Source organism: Hyla sarda, chromosome 3, assembly GCF_029499605.1.
Source record: "Hyla sarda isolate aHylSar1 chromosome 3, aHylSar1.hap1, whole genome shotgun sequence".
Classification (NCBI taxonomy): Eukaryota; Metazoa; Chordata; class Amphibia; order Anura; family Hylidae; genus Hyla; species Hyla sarda.
Genome location: NC_079191.1, coordinates 388,785,097 through 388,808,227, shown reverse-complemented (window position 1 = coordinate 388,808,227; position 23,131 = coordinate 388,785,097). Strand labels below are relative to the sequence as shown.

General features: G+C 44.6%; 1 protein-coding gene across 6 annotated transcripts in view; it reads left to right on the top strand.

Annotated features, from left to right (window-relative positions):
* The window catches only part of LOC130362861 (pulmonary surfactant-associated protein D-like), a 138,741-nt gene extending 115,893 nt beyond the window's left edge, over positions 1-22,848 (top strand). For 3 of the 6 annotated variants that reach the window (XM_056567951.1, XM_056567950.1, XM_056567956.1), the window contains one exon: positions 22,300-22,848. In XM_056567951.1, coding sequence (XP_056423926.1) covers positions 22,300-22,679 — 380 coding nt within the window. In that variant the 3' untranslated portion in view covers positions 22,680-22,848. The remainder of the gene's footprint in view (positions 1-22,299) is intronic. The other 3 variants (XM_056567952.1, XM_056567954.1, XM_056567953.1) reach the window with 1 other exon arrangement.
* The last annotated feature ends 283 nt before the right edge of the window (positions 22,849-23,131 follow it).

The following is a 23,131-nucleotide window of genomic DNA, read 5'->3' as shown; positions in this document are numbered from 1 at the left end:
AGGGTATGAAGAAATATGTGACCAGGCTGCATACATAACACTGTAGGGTATGAAGATATGTTACCAGGCTGCATACATAACACTGTAGGGTATGAAGAAATATGTGTCCAGGCTGCATACATAACACTGTAGGGTATGTAGGAATATGTGACCAGGCTGCATACATAACACTGTAGGGTATGTAGAAATATGTGACCAGGCTGCATACATAACACTGTAGGGTATGAAGAAATATGTGTCCAGGCTGCATACATAACACTGTAAGGTATGAAGAAATATGTGTCCAGGCTGCATACATAACACTGTAGGGTATGAAGAAATATGTGTCCAGGCTGCATACATAACACTGTAGGGTATGAAGAAATATGTGTCCAGGCTGCATACATAACACTGTAGGGTATGAAGAAATATGTGACCAGGCTGCATACATAACACTGTAGGGTATGAAGAAATATGTGACCAGGCTGCATACATAACACTGTAGGGTTTGTAGAAATACAGTATGTGTCCAGGCTTCTAAGGGCTGCAGAGCAGAGAGCAGCGGAGGGAGACTGCACCCCCCACCCCCACACCCCTATCAACCAATCACAGTGTCTCAGCACTCAGCACAGTGACTCAGAACTTTCATCAGCTGTTCGGGACACAGAACGCTTCAAGACACAGTTTTCTTTATTCCTCCGGTGATGTCAGCAGTGTCCCTGCCCCGACTTACTGTGCATGAGGCCACAGTGAGTGCTGCACACACAGTATACATCCACACACACACAATCATAATCCCCCCCGTCATCCTCCTTACCTGCGGCCGCCATGACAGTAGCGGGAGGGGCCCCCCTTGTTTCACTGGGCACTGGGGCCCGGAGCAGGAGCTCCATGATCTCCATTGATAATCCGGCCCTGGTCACGTGTGACCCCGCGTCATATCGGGTCGGTTCCGGGACCCGCGGCTAATACAGGACATCTACGATCGCGGTGATGCCCAGTATTAACCCTTCAGACACGGCGATGAAAGTTGATCGCCGTGTCTGAAGTGAAAGTGAAACCTTCCTTGTAGCTCAGTGGTGCTGTTTGGGACCGCCACGGTGAAATCGTGGTGTCCCGAACAGCTTGCAGGAGGCGAGGCGTATCCCTACCTGTCTCCTCGTTGTCTGATCACCGAATGACTGCTCTGTGCCTGAGATCCAGGCAGGAGCAGTCGAGCAGCGATAACACTGATCAATGCCATGCTATTGCATGGCAGTGATCAGTGTAGGAAATCAGTATGTGCAATGTTATAGTCTCCTAAGTGAACATAAAGTGCTAATAAATGTGTTTTAACCCCCTTCCCTAATAAAAGTCTGAATCAACCCCTCTTCCCATAAAAAAAACTAATAAAAATTTAAACAAATGTGGTATCGCCACAAGCGTAAATGCCTGAAATATAAAAATATGTTGTTAATTTATCTGCACGGTCCAAAATTGCGTATTTTTGTCGCTTTTTATACCATTAAAAAATGTATTAAAAAAAGATCAAAGAGTCTGATCAAAACAAAAATGGTACTGATAAAAACTTCAGATCACGGCGCAAAAATTTAGCCCTCATACATCCCCATATGCGGAAAAATAAAAATGTAATAGGTGGTCAGAAGAGGACATTTTTAACCTCTTCAGGACATAGAGCGTATGGATACGCCCTGCATCCCGAGTCCTTAAGGACCGAGGGCGTATCCATACGCCCGTGGGAATTCCGGCCCCCACCGCTAGCCGTTTGGGGACCGGAGCCGGATGCCTGCTGAAATCGTTCAGCAGGCATCCCGGCATATCGCCCAGGGGGGTCATTATGCCCCCCCATGTCGGCGATCGCCGCAGATCGCTGGACAATTCAGTCCAGCGATCTGCGGCGATTCCGGGTCAATCGGGTCTCCAGTGACCCGATGACCCGGAATTACTGGCTGTTCGGGGCCGTCTCTGACGGCCCCGAACAGCCAGAGCCTGCAGGGGTGAGGTGGCACTGGTGCCACCTCACGATCGCCCTGATTCGTCGGCCGGATTACCGGCCGACAAATCAGGGCGCCTGCTGCGGGTGTAACTCCCGCACCCGCTCCGCCCCTCTTCTGGAGGACGTGAGCGGGTGCGGGACGTGCACCCCGGGTGCTGGGGACCCCGATCCCCAGCGTTAATGTTGGGATCGGGGCCCCAGGAGCAGCGGCGGCGGCGGGACTGACCTGCAGCGTCTGGATCGTTGGAGGTGAGCGACAGCCTCCTGCTGTTGCTTAGCAACAGCTCCCAGCATGCAAAAAGGGCATGCTGGGAGCTGTAGTTATGCAACAGCAGGAGGCAGACCACCACAACTCCCAGCATTCCCTTATGGGCATGCTGGGACTTATGGTTTTGCAACAGCTGGAGGCACATTCTTTCTATGGAAAAGTGTACCTTCAGCTGTTGTATAACTACAACTACAAGCTTGCACAAACAGCTAAAGTGCATGCTGGGAGTTGTAGTGGTGCATCTGCTGGTTGCATAACTACAACTCCCAGCATGCCCGTTGGCTGTCGGTGACTGCTGAGAGTTGTAGTTTTGCAACAGCTGAAGGCACATTGGTTGTGAAACACTGAGTTTTTTTTTTACCTAACTCAGTGTTTCACGACCGGTGTGCCTCCAGCTGTTGCAAACTACAACTCTCAGCAGTCACCGTACACCATGCACCGTACATGCTGGGAGTTGTAGTTTTGCAACAGCTGGAGGCACACTGGTTGTGAAACACTGAGTTAGGTCACAAACTCAGTGATACATAACCAGTGTGCCTACAGTTGTTGCAAAACTGCAACTCTCAGCAGTAACCGACAGCCAACGGGCATGCTGGGAGTTGTAGTTATGCAACAGCTGGATGTCCCCCCCAATGTGAACGTACAGGGTACACTCACATGGGCGGAGGATTACAGTAAGTATCTGGCTGCAAATTTGAGCTGCCGCAAACTTTCAGCTGCAGCTCAAATTTCCAGCGAGAAACTACTGTGAACCCTCCGCCCGTGCGACTGTACCCTAAAAACACTACACTACACTAACACAAAAAATAAAATAAAAAGTAAAAAAAACTACGTATACACATACCCCTATACAGCCCCCCTCCCCTCCCCAATAAAAATGAAAAACGTCTGGTACGCCACTGTTTCCAGAACGGAGCCTCCAGCTGTTGCAAAACAACTCCCAGTATTGTCGGACAGCCGTTGACTGTCCAGACATGCTGGGAGTTTTGCAACAGCTGGAGGCACCCTGTTTGGGAATCACTGGCGTAGAATACCCCTATGTCCACCCCTATGCAAGTCCCTAATTTAGGCCTCAAATGCGCATGGCGCTCTCACTTTGGAGCCCTGTCGTATTTCAAGGCAACAGTTTAGGGTCACATATGGGGTATCGCCGTACTCGGGAGAAATTGTGTTACAAATTTTGGGGGGTATTTTCTGCTTTTACCTTTTTTAAAAATGTAAAATTTTTGGGAAAACAAGCATTTTAGGTAAAAAAAAAATTTTTTTTTTACATATGCAAAAGTCATGAAACACCTGTGGGGTATAAAGGTTCACTTAACCCCTTGTTACGTTCCCCGAGGGGTCTAGTTTCCAAAATGGTATGCCATGTGGGTTTTTTTTTTGCTGTCCTGACACCATAGGGGCTTCCTAAATGCGGCATGCCCCCAGAGCAAAATTTGCTTTCAAAAAGCCAAATGTGACTCCTTCTCTTCCGAGACCTGTAGTGCGCCAGCAGAGCACTTTTCACCCCCATATGGGGTGTTTTCTGAATCGGGAGAAATTGGGCTTCAAATTTTTAGGGGTATTTTCTGCTATTACCCTTTTTTAAAAATAAAAAAATTTTGGGAAAACAAGCATTCTAGGTAAAATTTTTTTTTTTTTTTTTTTTACATTTGCAAAAGTCGTGAAACACCTGTGGGGTATTAAGGTTCACTTTATCCCATGTTACATTCCCCGAGGGGTCTAGTTTCCAAAATGGTATGCCATGTGTTTTTTTTTTTTTGCTGTTCTGGCACCATAAGGGATTCCTAAAGGTAACATGCCCCCCAAAAACCATTTCAGAAAAACGTACTCTCCAAAATCCTCTTGTCGCTCCTTCCCTTCTGAGCCCTCTACTGCGCCCGCCGAACACTTTACATAGACATATGAGGTATGTGCTTACTCGAGAGAAATTGGGCTACAAATACAAGTAAAAATTTTGTCCTTTTACCCCTTGTAAAAATTCAAAAATTGGGTCTACAAGAACATGTAAGTGTAAAAAATGAAGATTGTGAATTTTCTCCTTAACTTTGCTGCTATTCGTGTGAAACACCTAAAGGGTTAAAACGCTGACTGAATGTCATTTTGAATACTTTGGGGGGTGTAGTTTTTATAATGGGGTGATTTATGGGGTATTTCTAATATGAAGACCCTTCAAATCCACTTCAAACCTGAACTGGTCCCTGAAAAATACTGAGTTTGAAAATTTTGTGAAAAATCGGAAAATTGCTGCTGACCGTTGAAGCCCTCTGGTGTCTTCCAAAAGTAAAAACACGTCAATTTTATGATGCAAACATAAAGTAGATATATTGTATATGTGAACCCAAAAAAAATGTATTCGTAATATCCATTTTCCTTACAAGCAGAGAGCTTCAAAGTTAGAGAAATGCAAAATTTTCAAGATTTTTCACCAAGAAAGGATGCAAGTATCGACAAAAATTTACCACTATGTTAAAGTAGAATATGTCACGAAAAAACAATCTCGGAATCAGAATGATAACTAAAAGCATTCCAGAGTTATTAATGTTTAAAGTGACAGTGGTCAGATGTGCAAAAAACATCCGGTCCTTAAGGCCAAAATGGGCTCCGTCCTGAAGGGGTTAAACATAATAATTTCCGTGCTTGTAGTTGTGATTTTTTCCAGAAGTAAGAAAAAATCAAACCTATATAAGTAGGGTATCATTTTAATTAGAGGTGAGCTAACTTTTGAAAAATTTGATTTGATCGGAATTTATTTGCGGCGAATCTATATTAAAAACGGCTATTTCTGGCCTACAGACAGCCTCAATAGGGGTATAGAACACTTTGCTTTGTTCTAACACGCAAATGGATTGAGCTGGGGAGGTGAAATAATACTGTTATTCAGTATGACATGCAGATTACAGGCATCGCTTTTTGAATCACTGCCGCAAAGCGGCACAATGACAGAGCCTGGAGGTGGCATCAGTATGAGGAGACCAAATAGTGGCTGAATGACACAGCGTGGATGAGGCTGAAGCAGGAGGAGGCCATATAGTGGCTGAATGGCACAGCGTGGAGGTGTTGGCAGCATGAGGAGACCATATAGTGGCTGAATGACACATCCTGGAGCTGGCTGCAGCATGAGTAGACACTAGGGCTTCACAATCCCCAAAATTAAAAAATTTAAAGATACATTTTGAAATTTAAATTGAAGATTTATGGTAGCTAGTGCTACCATAAAAAAATGTTTAAGCCCAGACCCAGGCCAAGCAGCATAAGTAAACCATATATTGGCTGAATGGCACAGCCTGGAGTTGGCTGAAGCATGAGAGGCGACCATATAGTGGCTGAATGAGACAGCCTGGAGCATCAAGAGGCCTGAAAGTGACAGAATGGTGTGGGGCAATACCAGTACCAGGTGACAAAGGTGGGTGAAAAAAGTTCTGATGCGGAGGAATGTTTGTAACTGGGGAGCAGCACCTTAAATCTATTTGGCACTATCCATATTTCTGAAGTGTTGGTGTGGCACCATGGTCAATCTACTCTGATGCATCAGGCATTGGTGGTTGGAAATCCTGGCTGATCCATGCCTGATTCATCTTCACAAAGGTCAGTCTCTCCACATTTTTTGTGGACACACGAGTTCTCCTTGGGGTGACTATGGCCCCCGCCGCACTAAACACCCACTCTGATGGCACACTACTGGCCGGGCAGGACAGTTTTTCCAATCAAGTTGGGCTGCCCAGAAGTCCAGCGGATCTTCAAGGTGTGTTGGCATGGGCATGTCAAGGTATGCCACCACCTGCTGGTTCAGGTCCTGCTCCTGATTCAGGGCCTGTCCTTTTACAGTATGTAGGCCCTTGACAGATTAACAGGTACAAAATAGTACACTACTTAGATGTACGTATGTGGTATGCACTGATGGGTGCAGAAAAATGTGCTACAGTACGCCTAAAAACGTAGTATTTTTGTAAAACACCAGCCTGTGATTAATTTTTGTCTGTCCTTTCCCAGTATGTAGGCCCTTGACAGATTAACAGGTACAAAATAGTACACTACTTAGATGTACGTATGTGGTATGCACTGATGAGGGCAGAAAAATGCGCCACAGAACCGTTAAAAAAATATATATTTTTGTAAAACACCAGCAGTACACAACAGTTCTGCAGGCAAAAAAAAGCTGTGTACTAAACACAAAATTGCACTCTGTCAAAGAATATTAGGAATTCTGGTTATTATACCATCTACAGACTAGTATAACCGGTAGACATGTGCAATTCGGTTCAGCACGAATGTTTAATTTACCGAATTTTACCGTTTTCGGGCATTCGGACCGATCCGAATGCACGAAAACATATTTTGAACATTCCCGAATAGCCACGATAATACGAATAGCAAAGTAACGAATGCATTCGTTATTTCCCGAATACATGCTGTAAATAACTAATGCATTCGTTATCCGTAAATGAACGTAAAGAATTCATTCTGATAACAAAGATAATAAAAAGGATACAGATACAGTTTGATTTTTCGGATACATTCGGTATTCGGGTACATTCGGTAAATCGTTTTATTCTTTTTTGGACTTTAGCGATCCTAAAAAGTTATGGAGATACCTTTTTTATTTTTTTTATTTCGTAGGGTACCATAAAAAAATCATAATAAAAAAGATACAGTAGTGATGAAAAAAATTGTATCTAACGAAATGTATCATTTTTATTATGAAATGTTTATTCATTTTTAAACAGGGATCAATTTATATGAGCGGGTAAAGCACTAAAAATGTAGCCGACAATAATAAAAATGTATTGTGTGCGTGTTTTTCACTTTTTTTAAAAACATTTTTTAGGTAGTACTACTACTCCCAGCATGGAACACACTCTTCCATGATGGGAGTAGTAGTTACCTGTACTAATTGACAGATCGCAGGGGTCCCTTGCGATCCTCTTGTATAATGTATAGATATGGCGCCCGCTCTTCTATGGTCCCCTGCACTCACGTATATATACACATATTCATATTTCCCGCAGAGCTGTGACTGGCCAGATGGTTCCAGCCAATCACAGCTCTCTGTGAGAAATAGGAATATGTGTATATATACGGCTGTGCAGGGGACCATAGGAGAGCGGCCGCCGCATCCATACATTATACAGGAGCATCACTGCGGGTGTCAGGAGTGATACCCGCAGTGATCTTTCCTTTACTACAAGTACTACTACTCCCAACATGGAGTACACTCTGCTCCATGCTGGGAGCTGTAGTACCTGGATTAATAGACAGATCGCAGCGGGTGTCAGAAGTTACACTCGCTGCGATATGTCTATTAATGCAGGTACTACAGCTCCCAGCATGGAGCAGAGTGTGCTCCATGTTGGGAGTATTAGTACCTGCAGTAAGGGACAGATCCCAGGGATGTCACTTCTCCTGACACCCGCTGCGATTGTCCTTATGTGAATGACGGGATCAGCTGTTTTCAGGGCTACAGAGCCGGGAGAACAGCTGACACTGAGCCGTAGGTATACACCGTATATATCTACTGCCCAGCAAGAACTTCCAGAGAGCTTGCAATGTGTATACAGTATACACATTGCTGGCTCACTTAACCCCTTGCTGAGCTGTGCGCTATGCGCAAGCCCAGCAAGGAAAGGGTTAACTTACACTGCCGGACAGTGTAGGTTAACCCTTTGGGCGGTATACACTATATACAGCTATCTATAGATAGCTGTATACAGAAGACGAAGTCCAACTTACTTCCCTCGAGTCCCAGGCAGGTCCGTGTAGCTCCGCCCTCTAGTGATGACGTCATTAGGGGGCGGAGCTACAGAAGGGAACAAGGCTAGTTAATCTGAAGTTCTGTTCACATTGTCCGTTTTGTATAATGTGAACAGACCCTTCTGGCAGTGTCTACCCAGACAGGGAGACTCCAGCTGTTGCTAAACTACAACTCCCAGCATGCCCAGACAGCCAAAGGCTGTCTGGGCATGCTGGGAGTTGTAGTTTTGCACCAATTGGTGGCTCCCTGTTTGGGTAGATATTGCATCATGGGTGCTCTCCCCAGTGGGTGCTCTCTCCTTCAGGCTTAGCAGTGGAAGCTGTCTTATTGACGGAATCCATTACTAGGCCAGGGCTTAGTGCTAGCTCCAAAAACAGCTAGCGCTAACCCCCAATTATTACCCCGGTACCCACCGCCACAGGGGTGCCGGGAAAAGCAGGTACCAACAGGCCCGGAGCGTCAAAAATGGCGCTCCTGGGCCTAGGCGGTAACAGGCTGGAGTTATTTAGGCTGGGGAGGGCCAGTAAAAATGGTCCTCGCCCATCCTGGTAACGTCAGGCTGTTACTGTTTGGTTGGTATTGTGCTGAGAATGAAAATACGGGGAACCCTATGCGATTTTTTTTTTCAATTTTTTTATTTAAATAAAAAAAAAAACGCATATGGTTCCCCGTATTTTCATTTTCAGCATAATACCAACCAAACAGCAACAGCCTGACGTTACCAGGGTGGGCGAGGACCATTGTTACTGGCCCTCCCCAGCCTAAATAACGCCAGCCTGTTACCGCCTAGGCCCAGGAGCGCCATTTTTGACGCTCCGGGTCTGTTGGTACCGGCACTTCCCGGCACCCCTGTGGCGGTGGGTACCGGGGTAATAATTGGGGGTTAGCGCTAGCTGTTTTTGGGGCTAGCACTAAGCCCTGGCTTAGTAATGGATTCAGTCAATAAGACAGCTTCCACTACTAACCCTGAAAATTCAATAAAAAAAAAAACACAACACATTGGAAAAATTATTTTATTTTAAAAAACACTCCCCCACAGCCCTCGTTAACCATTTTATTAAAAGAAAAAAATAATAATCCTCCGTAATCCATCGATTCCGCAGTAATCCTCTGCATACACGGATCTGAAACGAGAAGAAAAAAAACACAAAAAATTGGTTATGACATTTTTGGCGCTGTCCGCTGGGGAGAGCACCCATGATGCAATGTCTACCCAAACAGGGAGCCACCAATTGGCTCCCAGCATGCCCAGACAGCCTTTGGCTGTCTGGGCATGCTGGGAGTTGTAGTTTAGCAACAGCTGGAGTCTCCCTGTCTTGGTAGACACTGCCAGAATGGTCTGTTCACATTATACAAAACGGACAATGTGAACAGAACTTCAGATTAACTAGCCTTGTTCCCTTCTGTAGCTCCGCCCCCTAATGACATCATCACTAGGGGGTGGAGCTACACGGACCTGCCCGGGACTCGAGGGAAGTAAGCTGGACTTCGTCTTCTGTATACAGCTATCTATAGATAGCTGTATATAGTGTATATCGCCCAAAGGGTTAACCTACACTGTCCAGCAGTGTAAGTTAACCCTTTCCTTGCTGGGCTTGCGCATAGCGCACAGCTCAGCAAGGGGTTAAGAGAGCCAGCAATGTGTATACTGTATACACATTGCAGGCTCACTGTAAGTTCTTGCTGGGCAGTAGATATACGATGTATACCTACGGCTCAGCGTCAGCTGTTCTCCCGGCTCTGTAGCCCTGAGAACAGCTGATCCCGACATTCACATAAGGACAATCGCAGCGGGTGTCAGGAGGAGTGACATCCCTGGGATCTGTCCCTTACTGCAGGTACTAATACTCCCAACATGGAGCACACTCTGCTCCATGCTGGGAGCTGTAGTACCTGCATTAATAGACATATCGCAGCGAGTGTAACTTCTGACACCCGCTGCGATCTGTCTATTAATCCAGGTACTACAGCTCCCAGCATGGAGCAGAGTGTACTCCATGTTGGGAGTAGTAGTACTTGTAGTAAAGAAAAGTTCACTGCGGGTATCACTCCTGACACCCGCAGTGATGCTCCTGTATAATGTATGGATGTGGCGGCCGCTCTCCTATGGTCCCCTGCACGGCCGTATATATACACATATTCCTATTTCTCACAGAGAGCTGTGATTGGCTGGAACCATCTGGCCAATCACAGCTCTGCGGGAAATGTGAATATGTGTATATATACGTGAGTGCAAGGGACCATAGAAGAGCGGCCGCCGCATCTATACATTATACAAGAGGATCGCAAGGGACCCCTGCGATCTGTCAATTAGTACAGGTAACTACTACTCCCATCATGGAAGAGTGTGTTCCATGCTGGGAGTAGTAGTACTACCTAAAAAATGTTTTTAAAAAAAAGTGAAAAACACGCACACAATACATTTTTATTATTGTCGGCTACATTTTTAGTGCTTTACCCGCTCACATAAATTGATCCCTGTTTAAAAATTTATAAACATTTCATAATAAAAATGATACATTTCGTTAGATACAATTTTTTCCATCACTACTGTATCTTTTTTATTATGATTTTTTTATGGTACCCTACGAAATTTTAATAAAAAAGGTATCCCCATAATTTTTTAGGATCGCTAAAGTAAAAAAATAAATAAAACATTTACCGAATGTACCCGAATACCGAATGTATCCGAAAAAAATCAACCCCCCCCCCCCGAACACCCGAATACCGAATGTATCCGAAAAATCTAAACCGAAAATATTGCCGAACCGAAAAAAAATTCCAAAACGAAACGAAATGAAACGAAAATTTTTCTAGTGCACAAGTCTAATAACCAGCAGATGATTTTTTGTGGAACAACGACAATGAATTGCACTGAAAAATTCTTCCTGCCTCCTCTGCTAAGGTTTATGAAGTTGATGCAGCTTGTTGAAATGTATGAGGCAACACACAGCTATGTGCCCCTTTCTGTAATACTATGCCGAAGAAAGTGACTGTGAGGTTAATGCCTGCAGCTGCAGTTAAAATCCTTTTCAGTGAAAAAACAATGCTCTCCGTCCATGAGAACGCTGATGTGACTAGGAGGATGTTAAACGCTGCTGGAATGAGCTTTTCTCTGTGGTAACACACACACAGGCGTCCTATGATTCTTCTGCAGTGTATTGTAATGAAGTGAAGAGCCAGAATTATGGCTGCCGATTATATAGGGCTGTGACATCACAGAGGTGACTGGCTGCTTATAGGCAGCATCCTGCATGTGATTCAGGGTCATCCCGCCTACTTCCCTTCCTGCCTTGCCTTCCTGCCTTCCCAGCATTCCTTGCCCCATGAACTGACATGTGGATCAGCCATTTTAGATGCCCAGGAGCCTGCACCGCAGTAAATGGAGTTTAATGAAGCGATTATTTCCTGAAATTCGTAACTAATTCGGGTTCGTCAGCTTCAATTCGCTCATCTCTAATTGTAATCGTTTGGACTTACAGAATAAAGATAAGGTGTCATTTTCACTGAAAAATGCACTGCGTGGAAACAGAAGCCCCCAAAATTGCAAAATGGCATTTAGTTTTTTTTCCAATTTTGTCGCACAATGATTTTTTTTTGTTTCACCATAGATTTTTGGGTAAAATTACTTTACAAAAGTCCTTTCAAAGTAGAATTAATGGCGCAAAAAATAAGCCATCATATGGAATTTTAGGTGGAAAATTGAAAGGGTTATGATTTTTAAAAGCTGAGGAAGAAAAATGAAAATGCAAAAACTGAAAAACGCTGAGTCCTTAAAGAGTTAAGGGTCTGTTCTGGTATAGCAGCTTCTCATTGTCTTCAATGGGATTCTGCTGCACTGTGCACACTGCTTAATTTCAAATTTTGGACTCCACCCGGATAAATTTGCGGGGGTGGACATTCCATCTGCAGTAATCGCTACCATCATGAATCAGTGATATGACTGTGTGGACAGGTGACGTCACCACGGATGGCAATGAAGTTCTGTGCTGAATTACCGTACGGAGCTGCGATGCCATCAATAACCACAGCACGTCAGCAACATTAGTGTCATAGCACCAAATTATTACACTGGCATCTGCTACACATTGAACATTCACCCTCCAATTTCCGATATTTCGTAAGGTGCAAGAGGCCTTAAGAAGAATGTGGGTAATAGTGTAACATTGTCATTTATTTACTTAATATACCCCTAATTTGTCTCATAATTCACTATGATATCAGGCAGGCATTATGTGTGTGTGTGTGTGTGTGTGTGTGTGTGTATATATATATATATATATATATATATATATATATGGTGTCCCGATACCGTATTGCATCCAGTACCTAGTGCAGAGGTCCCCAAAGTCAGAGTAACTACGTTCAGGTAGGGTTCCTCAGGTGGGACAGCCCCTAGTCGCCTCTCCTTAAGTTTAACTTTAATATTAGTAAATGTATATATTTAATAATTATAGCTATATTCTATAGAAATGTATAGTACCGTATATACTCGAGTATAAGCCGACCCGAGTATAAGCCGAGGCCCCTAATTTAAACCCAAAATCCTAGGAAAAGTTATTGACTCGAGTATAAGCCTAGGGTGGGAAATACATCATCCCCCCCCTGTCATCATCCAGACCCCCGTCATTAACATCCTCATCATCATCAACGCCTGTCATCATCCAGACCCTCATCATCATCACCTGTCATCATCCCCTTGTCATCATCCCCACCCCCCTTCATCATCCCCTTGTCATCATCCCACACCCCCCCCTTCATCATCCACTTGTCATCATCCCCACCCCCCTTCATCATCCCCTTGTAATCATCCCACACCCCCCTTCGTCATCCCCACCCCCCTTCATCATCCCACACCCCCCCCCTTCATCATCCTCTTGTCATCATCCCACACCCCCCCCTTCATCATCCTCTTGTCATCATCCGCCCTCAGTGGTCTTCAACCTGCGGACCGCCAGAGGTTTCAAAACTACAACTCCCAGCAGGGCTTGCTGGGAGGCGTAGTTTTGAAACCCCTGGAGGTCCGCAGGTTGAAGACCACTGCGGCCTTCGACATCATCCAGTCCCTCTCACCCCCTTTAGTTCTGTACAGTACTCGCCTCCGCTCGGCGCTGGTCCGGTGCTGCAGGACTGTCCGGTGAGGAGGTTGTCCGGTGGGATAGTGGTTCCGGGCTGCTATCTTCACCGGGGGCGCCTCTTCTCCGCGCTTCGGGCCCAGAATAGAGGCGTTGCCTTGACGATGACGCAGAAGTACGTTGGTAATGAACGTACCTCTGCATCGTCGTCAAGGCAACGTGACTATTCTGGGGCCGGGCCCGAAGCGCTTAGAAGAGGCCTCCCTGGTGAAGATAGCAGCCCGGAACCACTATCCCACCGGACGACCTCCTCTCCGGACAGTCCTGCAGCACCGGACCAGCGCCGAGCGGAGGCGAGTACTGTACAGAACTAAAGGGGGTGAGAGGGGGCTGGATGATGTTGAAGGCTGCAGTGGTCTTCAACCCGCGGACCTCCGGAGGTTTCAAAACTACAACTCCCAGCAAGCCCGGACAGCCGATGGCTACCCGGGCTTGCTGGGAGTTGTAGTTTTGAAACCTCTGGAGGTCCGCAGGTTGAAGACCACTGCGGGTGGAGAGTTCACTCGAGTATAAGCCGAGGGGGGTGTTTTCAGCACGAAAAATCGTGCTGAAAAACTCGGCTTATACTCGAGTATATACGGTACTTACCTTGTTCAGCGTCGCAGGACCTTCGGTCATGTGACCATGCTAGTAACCTCAACAGTAACTAGTAACCTCAACAAGAAAGGGCCCGCCAGGAGGCCGAAACAGCCGACCTGATGGAACAATTAAAGGCCCAACACAGAGAACTTTATGCCCCTAAGCATGTACATCTGCCTCTGGAGGAGAGGATCCGTTACCAGGAGAACACCAAGGAGTTGGAGGCACTCTTTATTCGCAAATGGGATCATCCCCGAGAAGGGGAGAAGCCCTTGCAACGTCGCAGAGCAACAGTGGCCAACTTCGACAAGGTCAGAGGTTATGGTACCCTCATTGATTGCCACACCGGCTATATCATACTCGTAAACCGGCGAGCTGTATAGAGGTCATATCTACACAAGAAGTTCCATTCCCTGGGAGGTGGGTGAGATAGTGGAATACACCCCGTCCGGGGCCTGCGAGGAGAGTGGGCGGCCGCAGTCACCAGGCCAGCAGCTCCAACCCAGCTGTCCTTCAAATATTTTCCTTCAAATGATTGGGAAGCGGACCCCTTTCAGCTGAGGCCGAAGTGGCCTGCTCCTGATGCCTCCACCAACGTACCCAAGGAGGAGGAGCCTCTGCAACAGCAACCAATTCCTACTGTCTACAGCAAAGCACCCTGGCATACTCCTGTCCAGGAGGTTTGGTCTGCCCCCCAGGTACCAACAAATGTGCTGCGTCCCACGCCTAATGAGGAGGTGGGGCCGAATCAACCAGCACCAACTGTTAACCTCAATCCTTTAGTGTCACATTCTACCCTGACCAATGTGGTGTGGGAGAGCCACATTAACTCTTTGCCTGCTCGTGATCCTGAGAGGTGTAGAGGCACTAGGCGAGGAGCAGGACGACATCGCCGGAGCTGCATCTGAACTGTGACACTCATACCTCTTTAAAGTTTTTCTTTGTTATTGTCTTCACAGACTTTTCTGCAACAAGTTCAAGAAGTGTGCCTAGCAGGACTATGCTAAGACTGTTCCAGTTGTAACATAACCATCAAGCTTTTGTAGAAAGAAAGCAAGAGCCAGCGCACGGTCTTCAGATTTATTCAAGAGGTATAAACAGGTAACAGGATGGTACACATACCGGCACTCCGGATAGGATGTGATGCGTTTCGGGTCACATGACCCTTTGTCAAACCCTGTTTGACAAAGGGTCACGTGACCCGAAACGCGTCACATCCTATCCGGAGTGCCGGTATGTGTACTATCCTGTTACCTGTTTATACCTCTTGAATAAATCTGAAGACCGTGCGCTGGCTCTTGCTTTCTTTCTTCATATTTCTGAGGAGACTGCCGGGCGCAAGGAAAGGAGTAGCTGACTATCTTCCATTTTCGCTTTCATCAAGCTTTTGTGCCTGGTCTTTAGACCAAGAGACTCCTAGAGGTAGGAGATTCGTAAGTGTGTGCCCGGCTAAACTGTGCTAGCCGTGAAAGTTTAGACTCTTAGTGCAGGTGGACTGCTGATCCTTGCACACACGTTTACATGTATATTCCTCAATCATAACGTGATATTCTTCATTAAAGTTGCACTTATCAGGTGAATGCACCTGAACCCTGTTGGAGTGTTTAATAAATATTCATGCTAGAATAACTAAATGTAAATGGTTATTGTACACATGTACATAAAAAAATGTTTTATATAATAGGTGTTGTAGTAGTTGCTAGTAAGTGTCTTCCTTGGCCCCTCTGAAGAATAACAATTTTGTCACCCATCACTAACACCTTCTCAAATGTCCACTCAAGGGAAACTACCCTTAAGATATCAAGACTGACCACACAGTACTAAACACATAGTACTTCACAAAACAATCACTTAAGTGTACTTAAATTTCGTACACCAAACAAACAAAAACTTATCTCACACTAAAGTAAATGCCTTGGGAATTGTAGCTAAAGTCCTTTTTCCAATTCTTATATGTGTGCGAGATGTTCTGCCTGGACAGTAGATACTCTTGTGAGCTTAAAAGTAATGCACGTAATTAAAGGTAACCTAGATAAGGTTTATCTGTTGTGTTCTAGGGATAGCAGCGTGTAGCCAATAGCCCCTTAGCTAGCTTTATTGGTAGAAAGCCTCAGGCAAGCCAATATCACTCCAATGTATTTAACAGTTAGCTAACATGGTAAAAATGTATAGTGAGATTTCAATTGTCTAGTGAACCTAAATAAAAAATGTATAGTGAGATTTCAATTGTCTAGTGAGCTAGAGAAAGAAAAATGCTAAGTAGGATGTATCTCATGGGACGAATATCATCCTGTTACTAAATTCATGAACTAACCAACCCTGTTCGTGAGTTTACCCAAACTAATGTATGTACACCAAAAGAAAATGTTAAGTAGGTTTATAGGTTGTACCTGACCTTCACTTCATCCCTCTGTCTTAGGGGACTGATGTTGAGGTAGACTTATCTTAAGTAAGGGGGTATGTGGTGTCCCAATACCGTATTGCATCCAGTACCTAGTGCAGAGGTCACCAAAGTCAGAATAACTACGTTCAGGTAGGGTTCCTCAGGTGGGACAGCCCCTAGTCGCCTCTCCTTACGTTTAACTTTAATATTAGTAAATGTATATATTTAATAATTATAGCTATATTCTATAGAAATGTATAGTACTTACCTTGTTCAGCGTCGCAGGACCTTCGGTCATGTGACCATGCTAGTAACCTCCATGGTATGTTGCAGGACCTTAGGAGGTCCTTGGGTCACGTGTTACCCACAAATCTCTGTAATGGTGATTGACATCCGTTTGGACCAATTAGCGTTAGTCCAGCCCCTGCCCGTATAAGGGAGCTGCGTCTAATTATCGCTCTCTTGGGTTGCTGCTCTCGTGGGTGCCGGACTAACAGGACGATGTGCTACGCAACTTTCAAAGACATGCTAGGCCTCAAAACCTATGTCCTCAGCAGAACCAAAAATTGTGAGTTTTACTCTAATTCCTGCTAATGCTAGCGTGACTACTGGACCGCAACTAATTCCCCTAAATCCATTGGAACAGCGCAATAGACCAAAAGACTCTTAAAGCTAAAGTCCAACCATTGTCAATCTCCAAGGGAAGCTGTTGTTATGCTGTTTTTATGATAAGAGACTGTTGTGTTAATGAAGTGTAGAGAAAATCTTCAGTAAAAGTTAACCCTGTTTACAGAAGCTTTCCGGTTGTGGACAATCCATTATTATCTACCTCAAACCTATTATCATCTACCTCCCTAAATTCACTGATGACAGCAATGCAGATCCTTCCCTGTCAAAAGCTTCTGTTTACAGAAGCTTTCCGGTTGTGGACAATCCATTATTATCTACCTCAAACCTATTATCATCTACCTCCCTAAATTCACTGATGACAGCAATGCAGATCCTTCCCTGTCAACAGCCCACGAGGAAAGAGAGCTAACAATGGCCGCCGCTCCCTTATATGGTCAGGGGCGGGTTCGTTCTGATTGGTCCGAATATCTGTCACTCACCATCACAAAGAATGATGGGTGCAATACGTCACAGGGACCTCCAAAGGTCCTCAAGCAAAAACCATAGAGTTTACCTGATCACGTGACCCGCAGGTCCTGCTGCGCTCCGTACAGGTAATTAACTATTTATATACATTTATACAATCCTTTATATATAAATCCTAAATAATTACTAGATAACTAATACCTAGATAAGAGGTGACTAGGGGTGGACTAGACAATAAGGACCCGCACGTCCTAGGGACTCTGGCTATGGGGACCTATACATACAGGTACCGGATAGAATGCGGTACCGGGACACCACAAACCCCTTTACTTAAGATAAGTCAGAGGGACTAAGACTAGAACAGGATGATCTATAAATGTGCTATACATTCTAAGTAAACATTGAACACATTTACATTCTCTGATACTCTCACTAGTATCTGGACTAGACAATAGAAATCTATCTAGACATTGGTGCTCTCTAGACATAAATGCTATCTAGACATTAACGAAGGTATCTATCCTTTAGTTTCTAGCTTCTTAAACATTCTATTAAACTTACTATACACTTTAAAGCTTACTAGACAATTAGGCAGCTATCTGATGTAGTTGCTAGCTCCTAAGACATTTTATTAGCTCTCTTCACATTTTTATGAGGCTAACTCAACATTAGTACAGCTCTCTATACTTTTAGTTTCAAGCTGACTAGACATTTTTATTATCTCACACATTTTATTCGCCAACAATAAGTTACCTGTTAGTACACGAAAGGTTATACTGGCTAGCCAGGTCACAGTAAGGTTGGCTGCTAGGGTCTATTGGCTACACGCTACTTACCCTTAGAGCACTTTCAAAATAACCTAACTAGGTTACTTTAAGAAATACGTGTTTAATTCTATATTCGCAAGAGCACCTACTGGCCAGGCAGAGCATCTCACACACGCAAAGAAGGAGAAGAAGAAGTGTACCTAGCAGTGGCAGGAATTCGGTATCAATATGCTACAATCCCTAAAGTGTTTTCTTGAGTGAGATATTTACTTTGGTGTATGTACTAGAGACACTTGAGGTAGTACATTTAAGTCAGTAATCTAGAGTACTATGTGTGCAAGTACTATCTTAAGGGTAAGTTACCCTGTTATGTTTGTTGAGACAGGTGCTAGCGATTGGCAACTAGAAACAATGTCACTCTCGGAGGAGCCAAGAGAGTCACCCATTGAGCAACTACTAAAAACACCTTTTAGCATTTTTATACCTTTGTATGTATATGTGTACAAGTATTATTTACATTTTTGTGTTTGGTGTACACGTGCATATAGCGGGCAATTTTCTGTGTACAACCTTTACTCACTTTTTTATGTACACAGACATGAAGCTATTTTTCTTGTGTACAGCTTTGACTCACTTTTTATGTACATAGGCATTAGACTATTTTTCTATGTACAACCCTTACCTATTTTTTATGTACCCAGACACGACAATACCTTCCTGTGTACAAGAACCATATACATATTTACTACACAATTTACACAATTATCAACACTCCAACATGGTTCAGGCGCATTCACCTGACAAGTGCAACATTTAGCATAAGAGTTATTATGAAGCTGCTGGTATATAGATAAAATAAACGTGTAAGGATCAGCAGTCCACCTACACTAGGAGTCCAATTAAAGGGAAATATACAAAGTGGCGTGTAAGGATCAGCAGTCCACCTACACTAAGAGTCCATGGAAGGGAAAGATAAACACGGCCTTAACCACAACTCAGCCGGGTACAGTCCTTAATGAATCTCCTACAGGCTTGGCGTCTCTTGACTTAATAGTCAGGCACAAGCTTAGTGGTTACGTTGCTGAACTTTGAACTGGAACAATCTTAGCACAGTCCTGCTAGGCACAATTCTTGAACTTGGTTGCTGCAAAAATAAAAGTGGTTAACATAAGAAACAATCTGACATTACTTTAGAGTCTCTTTAGAGAATGTTCTTCTTCACTCTTCTAGTGCCTCTCTGGATTCCTCTGTATCTGCCAACATCAGGGGCAGGATTAGAATCGACATAGCTTTGCCACATCACATTGGTGAGGATGGAGTGGTGGAAGGTAGCATTAGCAGGTGACACAGGCTTTCTAGCCGGGATCAAATTGGGGCAATAGGGCTTGAGTACCATCTCCAAACTAGGATGGACCCATGACTCTTTCGTTGGTACCCTGGAAGCAGGCAAACTCTCGATGTCAGAAGAGGGCCTTGATACAGTCTTTGGTGCCCGCAATTTGGGCTTACTTTCCTGAACTTGAGCAGGACTTAACTCTCGACGATCTGTAGAAAATGAAGAACTTGGCTCTTTACTGTACATAGAAGATGATGAACTTGGCTGTTGAAGCTCCTACTCCTTGGGTACGCTGGTGGATGCTTTAGAAGCAGACCTTTTCGATTTCAAGTTGAAGGGATCGAACTCCCAATCTCTTGACGGGAAATATTTGAAGGGAAGCTGTGTTGGGGCTGATGGTCTGGTGACCGCTGCAGCCCATTCTCCATGAAGGCTCTGGACGGGGGTGTACTCCCTAATTTCACCCACCTCCAAGGTGTAGAACTTCTTATGGAGATATGGCCTTTGCACTGCTCGCCAGTTTACGAGGATGGTCTGCCCAGTGTGGCAGTCAAGAAGTGTCCCATAACCTCTGACCTTGTCGAACTTGGCCACAGTTGCTCTTCTTCTTTCTAATGGCTCCTCCCCTTCTTGGGGGTGATACCATTTACGTATGTACAATGCCTCCATTTCTTTGGTATTTTCTTGATACCGCACTTTTTCTTCATATGGCAAATGCACGTGCTTGGGGGCATAGAGTTCTTTGTGACGGGCCTTTAACTTTTCCATCAATTCGGCCAGCTCGGCTTCTTGACGGGCCCTTTTCCTTTCTGCAGTTGGGATTGGTTGGAGTGGCTTCCCAGGTAATGGTTGAAGTACTCTGTGCATGTACTCGATCAGCTCCAGCTCATCTCCGAACACCCATTGAGGCAATTTTGGTGAGCACGGTCGTGCACTTGGCAAGCTTGATTGAGGTATGACTTCAGGGCTGGAGGAGGAAGAATAGGCCGCCTCTGGCGGGGTACTCACAGCAGACTCCTCCGACGGGATCTCGGCCCACGAGCCCCAGGTTCTGTGGTGAGGGGACAATCTCACCAGTGACGCACCTCCAGGTGTCCCTGCGCTCTCCGCTGGAGGTGTCTCTGGCCAATCGTCGTCATCATCAGGCAGTGGGGGAAGATTGCAGGCCCCCTCTTCATCTAATGAAAAACGCTGCAGACGGTCAGCAAGTTCTTGGAAAAGTCAGGCTGCGACTGCCACAACTTTCCGCTTTTCCGGTGCCATTTTGTCAACTCCACCATAACTGGTATAGACCAGTATATGGAGGGTAACATTTGTTTAATTCCCTATAGATTCCCTTTTGGGAATCCAAAAATAACCCTTATTTCCCATATACTACTTATCTTGTTAAAATTCAATACTTTATTTGTTTCTACACACTATTTAAAAACAAATAGCACTGTTTCCTTTTTTTTGGTTTATTTTGGTAAGCTGATTTGCTTGCGCAGATGTCTCTGCTAGTGGTGATATATTTATGTTAAAGCAACCCCGTGTGCCTGCAGGTCACACTCGCTAGATTGCTAGGAACAGCAGTGCTAGACTTGTTAAAAACTCCACTCTGCCCCCCTCAACATGTTTCGCTACGACGTAGCGTTATCAAGAGGTAGCGGGCAACTAAGCGTGGATGCGATGTCAGTCATTCTTATAGCCTCTGTTTGTCATTTTGTCAACTCCACCACGTGGAACGCTGCTCTCCGCCATGTCTGTACTCTCCGGCTCTCCGTGCAGAATGAAGAGGTCGCTGTGCGTGGCGTCTTTTATAGTGGGCTTCTCCAAAATGGTGCCCGGCAGGAAGGACGTTATCGGTGCAGCCCCGACTTCCGGTCCCTCCAGAGACGACTCCTGTATCTCTGAGTTTCCTTTCGGCTGCGACACAACACACAATAACAGTCTCATTCAAACAGTCTCTATATAGTTCAGTGACTGACAGTTGTTGCAGACCTTGAATTGTATTAAAAGTCTCTGAATTTAGGGTAATTTGGAAGATCCGTCTGGATTTAAGGGATAGATAAGGTCCGGTGATCTTGCAGAGTGCTTAGGGATTGATACACTCATGGTTTAGAGGAGATCAGCCGTCACCGCAAGGCTAGGGCCTAAATTCACTGATGACAGCAAGGCAGATCCTTCGCTGTCAACAGCCCACGAGGAAAGAGAGCTAATAATGGCCGCCGCTCCCTTATATGGGCAGGGGCGGGGTCGTTCTGATTGGTCCGAATATCTGTCACTCACCGTCACAAAGAATGATGGGTGCAATACGTCACAGGGACCTCCAAAGGTCCTCAAGCAAAAACCATAGTTTACCTGATCACGTGACCCGCAGGCCCTGCTATCTAGTAATTATTTAGGATTTATATATAAAGGATTGTATAAATATATATAAATAGTTAATTACCTGTACGGAGCGTACAGGTAATTAACTATTTATATACATTTATACAATCCTTTATATATAAATCCTAAATAATTACTAGATAACTAATACCTAGATGAGAGGTAACTAGGGGTGGACTAGACAATAAGGACCCGCACATCCTAGGGACTCTGGCTATGGGGACCTATACACACAGGTACCGAATAGAATGCGGTACCGGGAAACCACAAATGCACTTTGATAAAAAAAAAAAAAAAAAAACACATCAAAATGTTATGTGAACAGACCCCAACCTCAATTCAATCCTCAAATCCTCCTCACTGTAAATCTTCCCGATGAGTTAACTAAGATTTATAAATCAATGGGGAAGATTTATCAAAACCTGTGCAGAGGAAGAGTGGTGCAGTTGCCCATAGCAACCAATCAGATCGCTTCTTTCATTTTTAAAGAGGCCTGGGAAAAATTTAAGAAGCAATCTGATTGGTTGCTATGGGCAACTCCACCACTATGCCTCTAGACAGGTTTTGATAAATCTCCCTCAATGGGTATTTGTTGTATAACACTTTTTTATTATTCAATGTGGCTTTTTTCTGTTTCAGCTGCTTTCGCATTTTCTAAAGGTGCAAAGATAGCTGGTGACAAGATCTACATTTCAAATGGTACACAGGCCGTCTATGGCGTAGGCAAGGTAACTTGTAACATGGCAGGAGGTCAACTGGCTTCACCGCAGAACAACGACGAGAACAAAGCCGTGCTAACCATCCGTACCCAGTATGGAGTTTCCCCTTTTCTAGGAATAAATGACATCGTGATTGAGGGCAAATTTACATATCCAAATGGTGAAGCCATAATCTACACAAACTGGTCCCCCGGTGAACCCAATAAAGATGGAGCGGAGAACTGTGTGGAAATGTTTGATACTGGAAAATGGAATGATAAGTCTTGTGGAGAAAAACGTCTTGTCATCTGTGAATTTTAGTCATTTTGTTTCTGTGTTACATATGTAATGATAATATTTCAATCACGAATGTGTCTTTCCATATAAAATACGAATTAAAGAACTTAGCATAAAGATCTGTATGAATCATATGAAAACACAATTTTTTGTCCAATAAATACTATAATAAATACATGATAGCTCTTTTGATTTTAATAGGGTCTTTTGGCTCTGATCTACATGTATTTTGCCTTCAATTACCTGAAATCCATCTATGCAGGGAAATAACTTTAGGGAGTGCCAAATTGCTCGGGACTTAGGCCATGTTCACACGTCCGGAATTTTCGTGCAGAATTTCTCATTGGAATCCCGACGGAAATTCCAGAGCAACAGAGTTCATTTGTATTCAATGGGATTCTGCTGCACTGCGTACATGGCGAAATTTCCATGCCACAAACCCGATTTCCGTGTCCGCAGAAAGACTGAACTTGTCC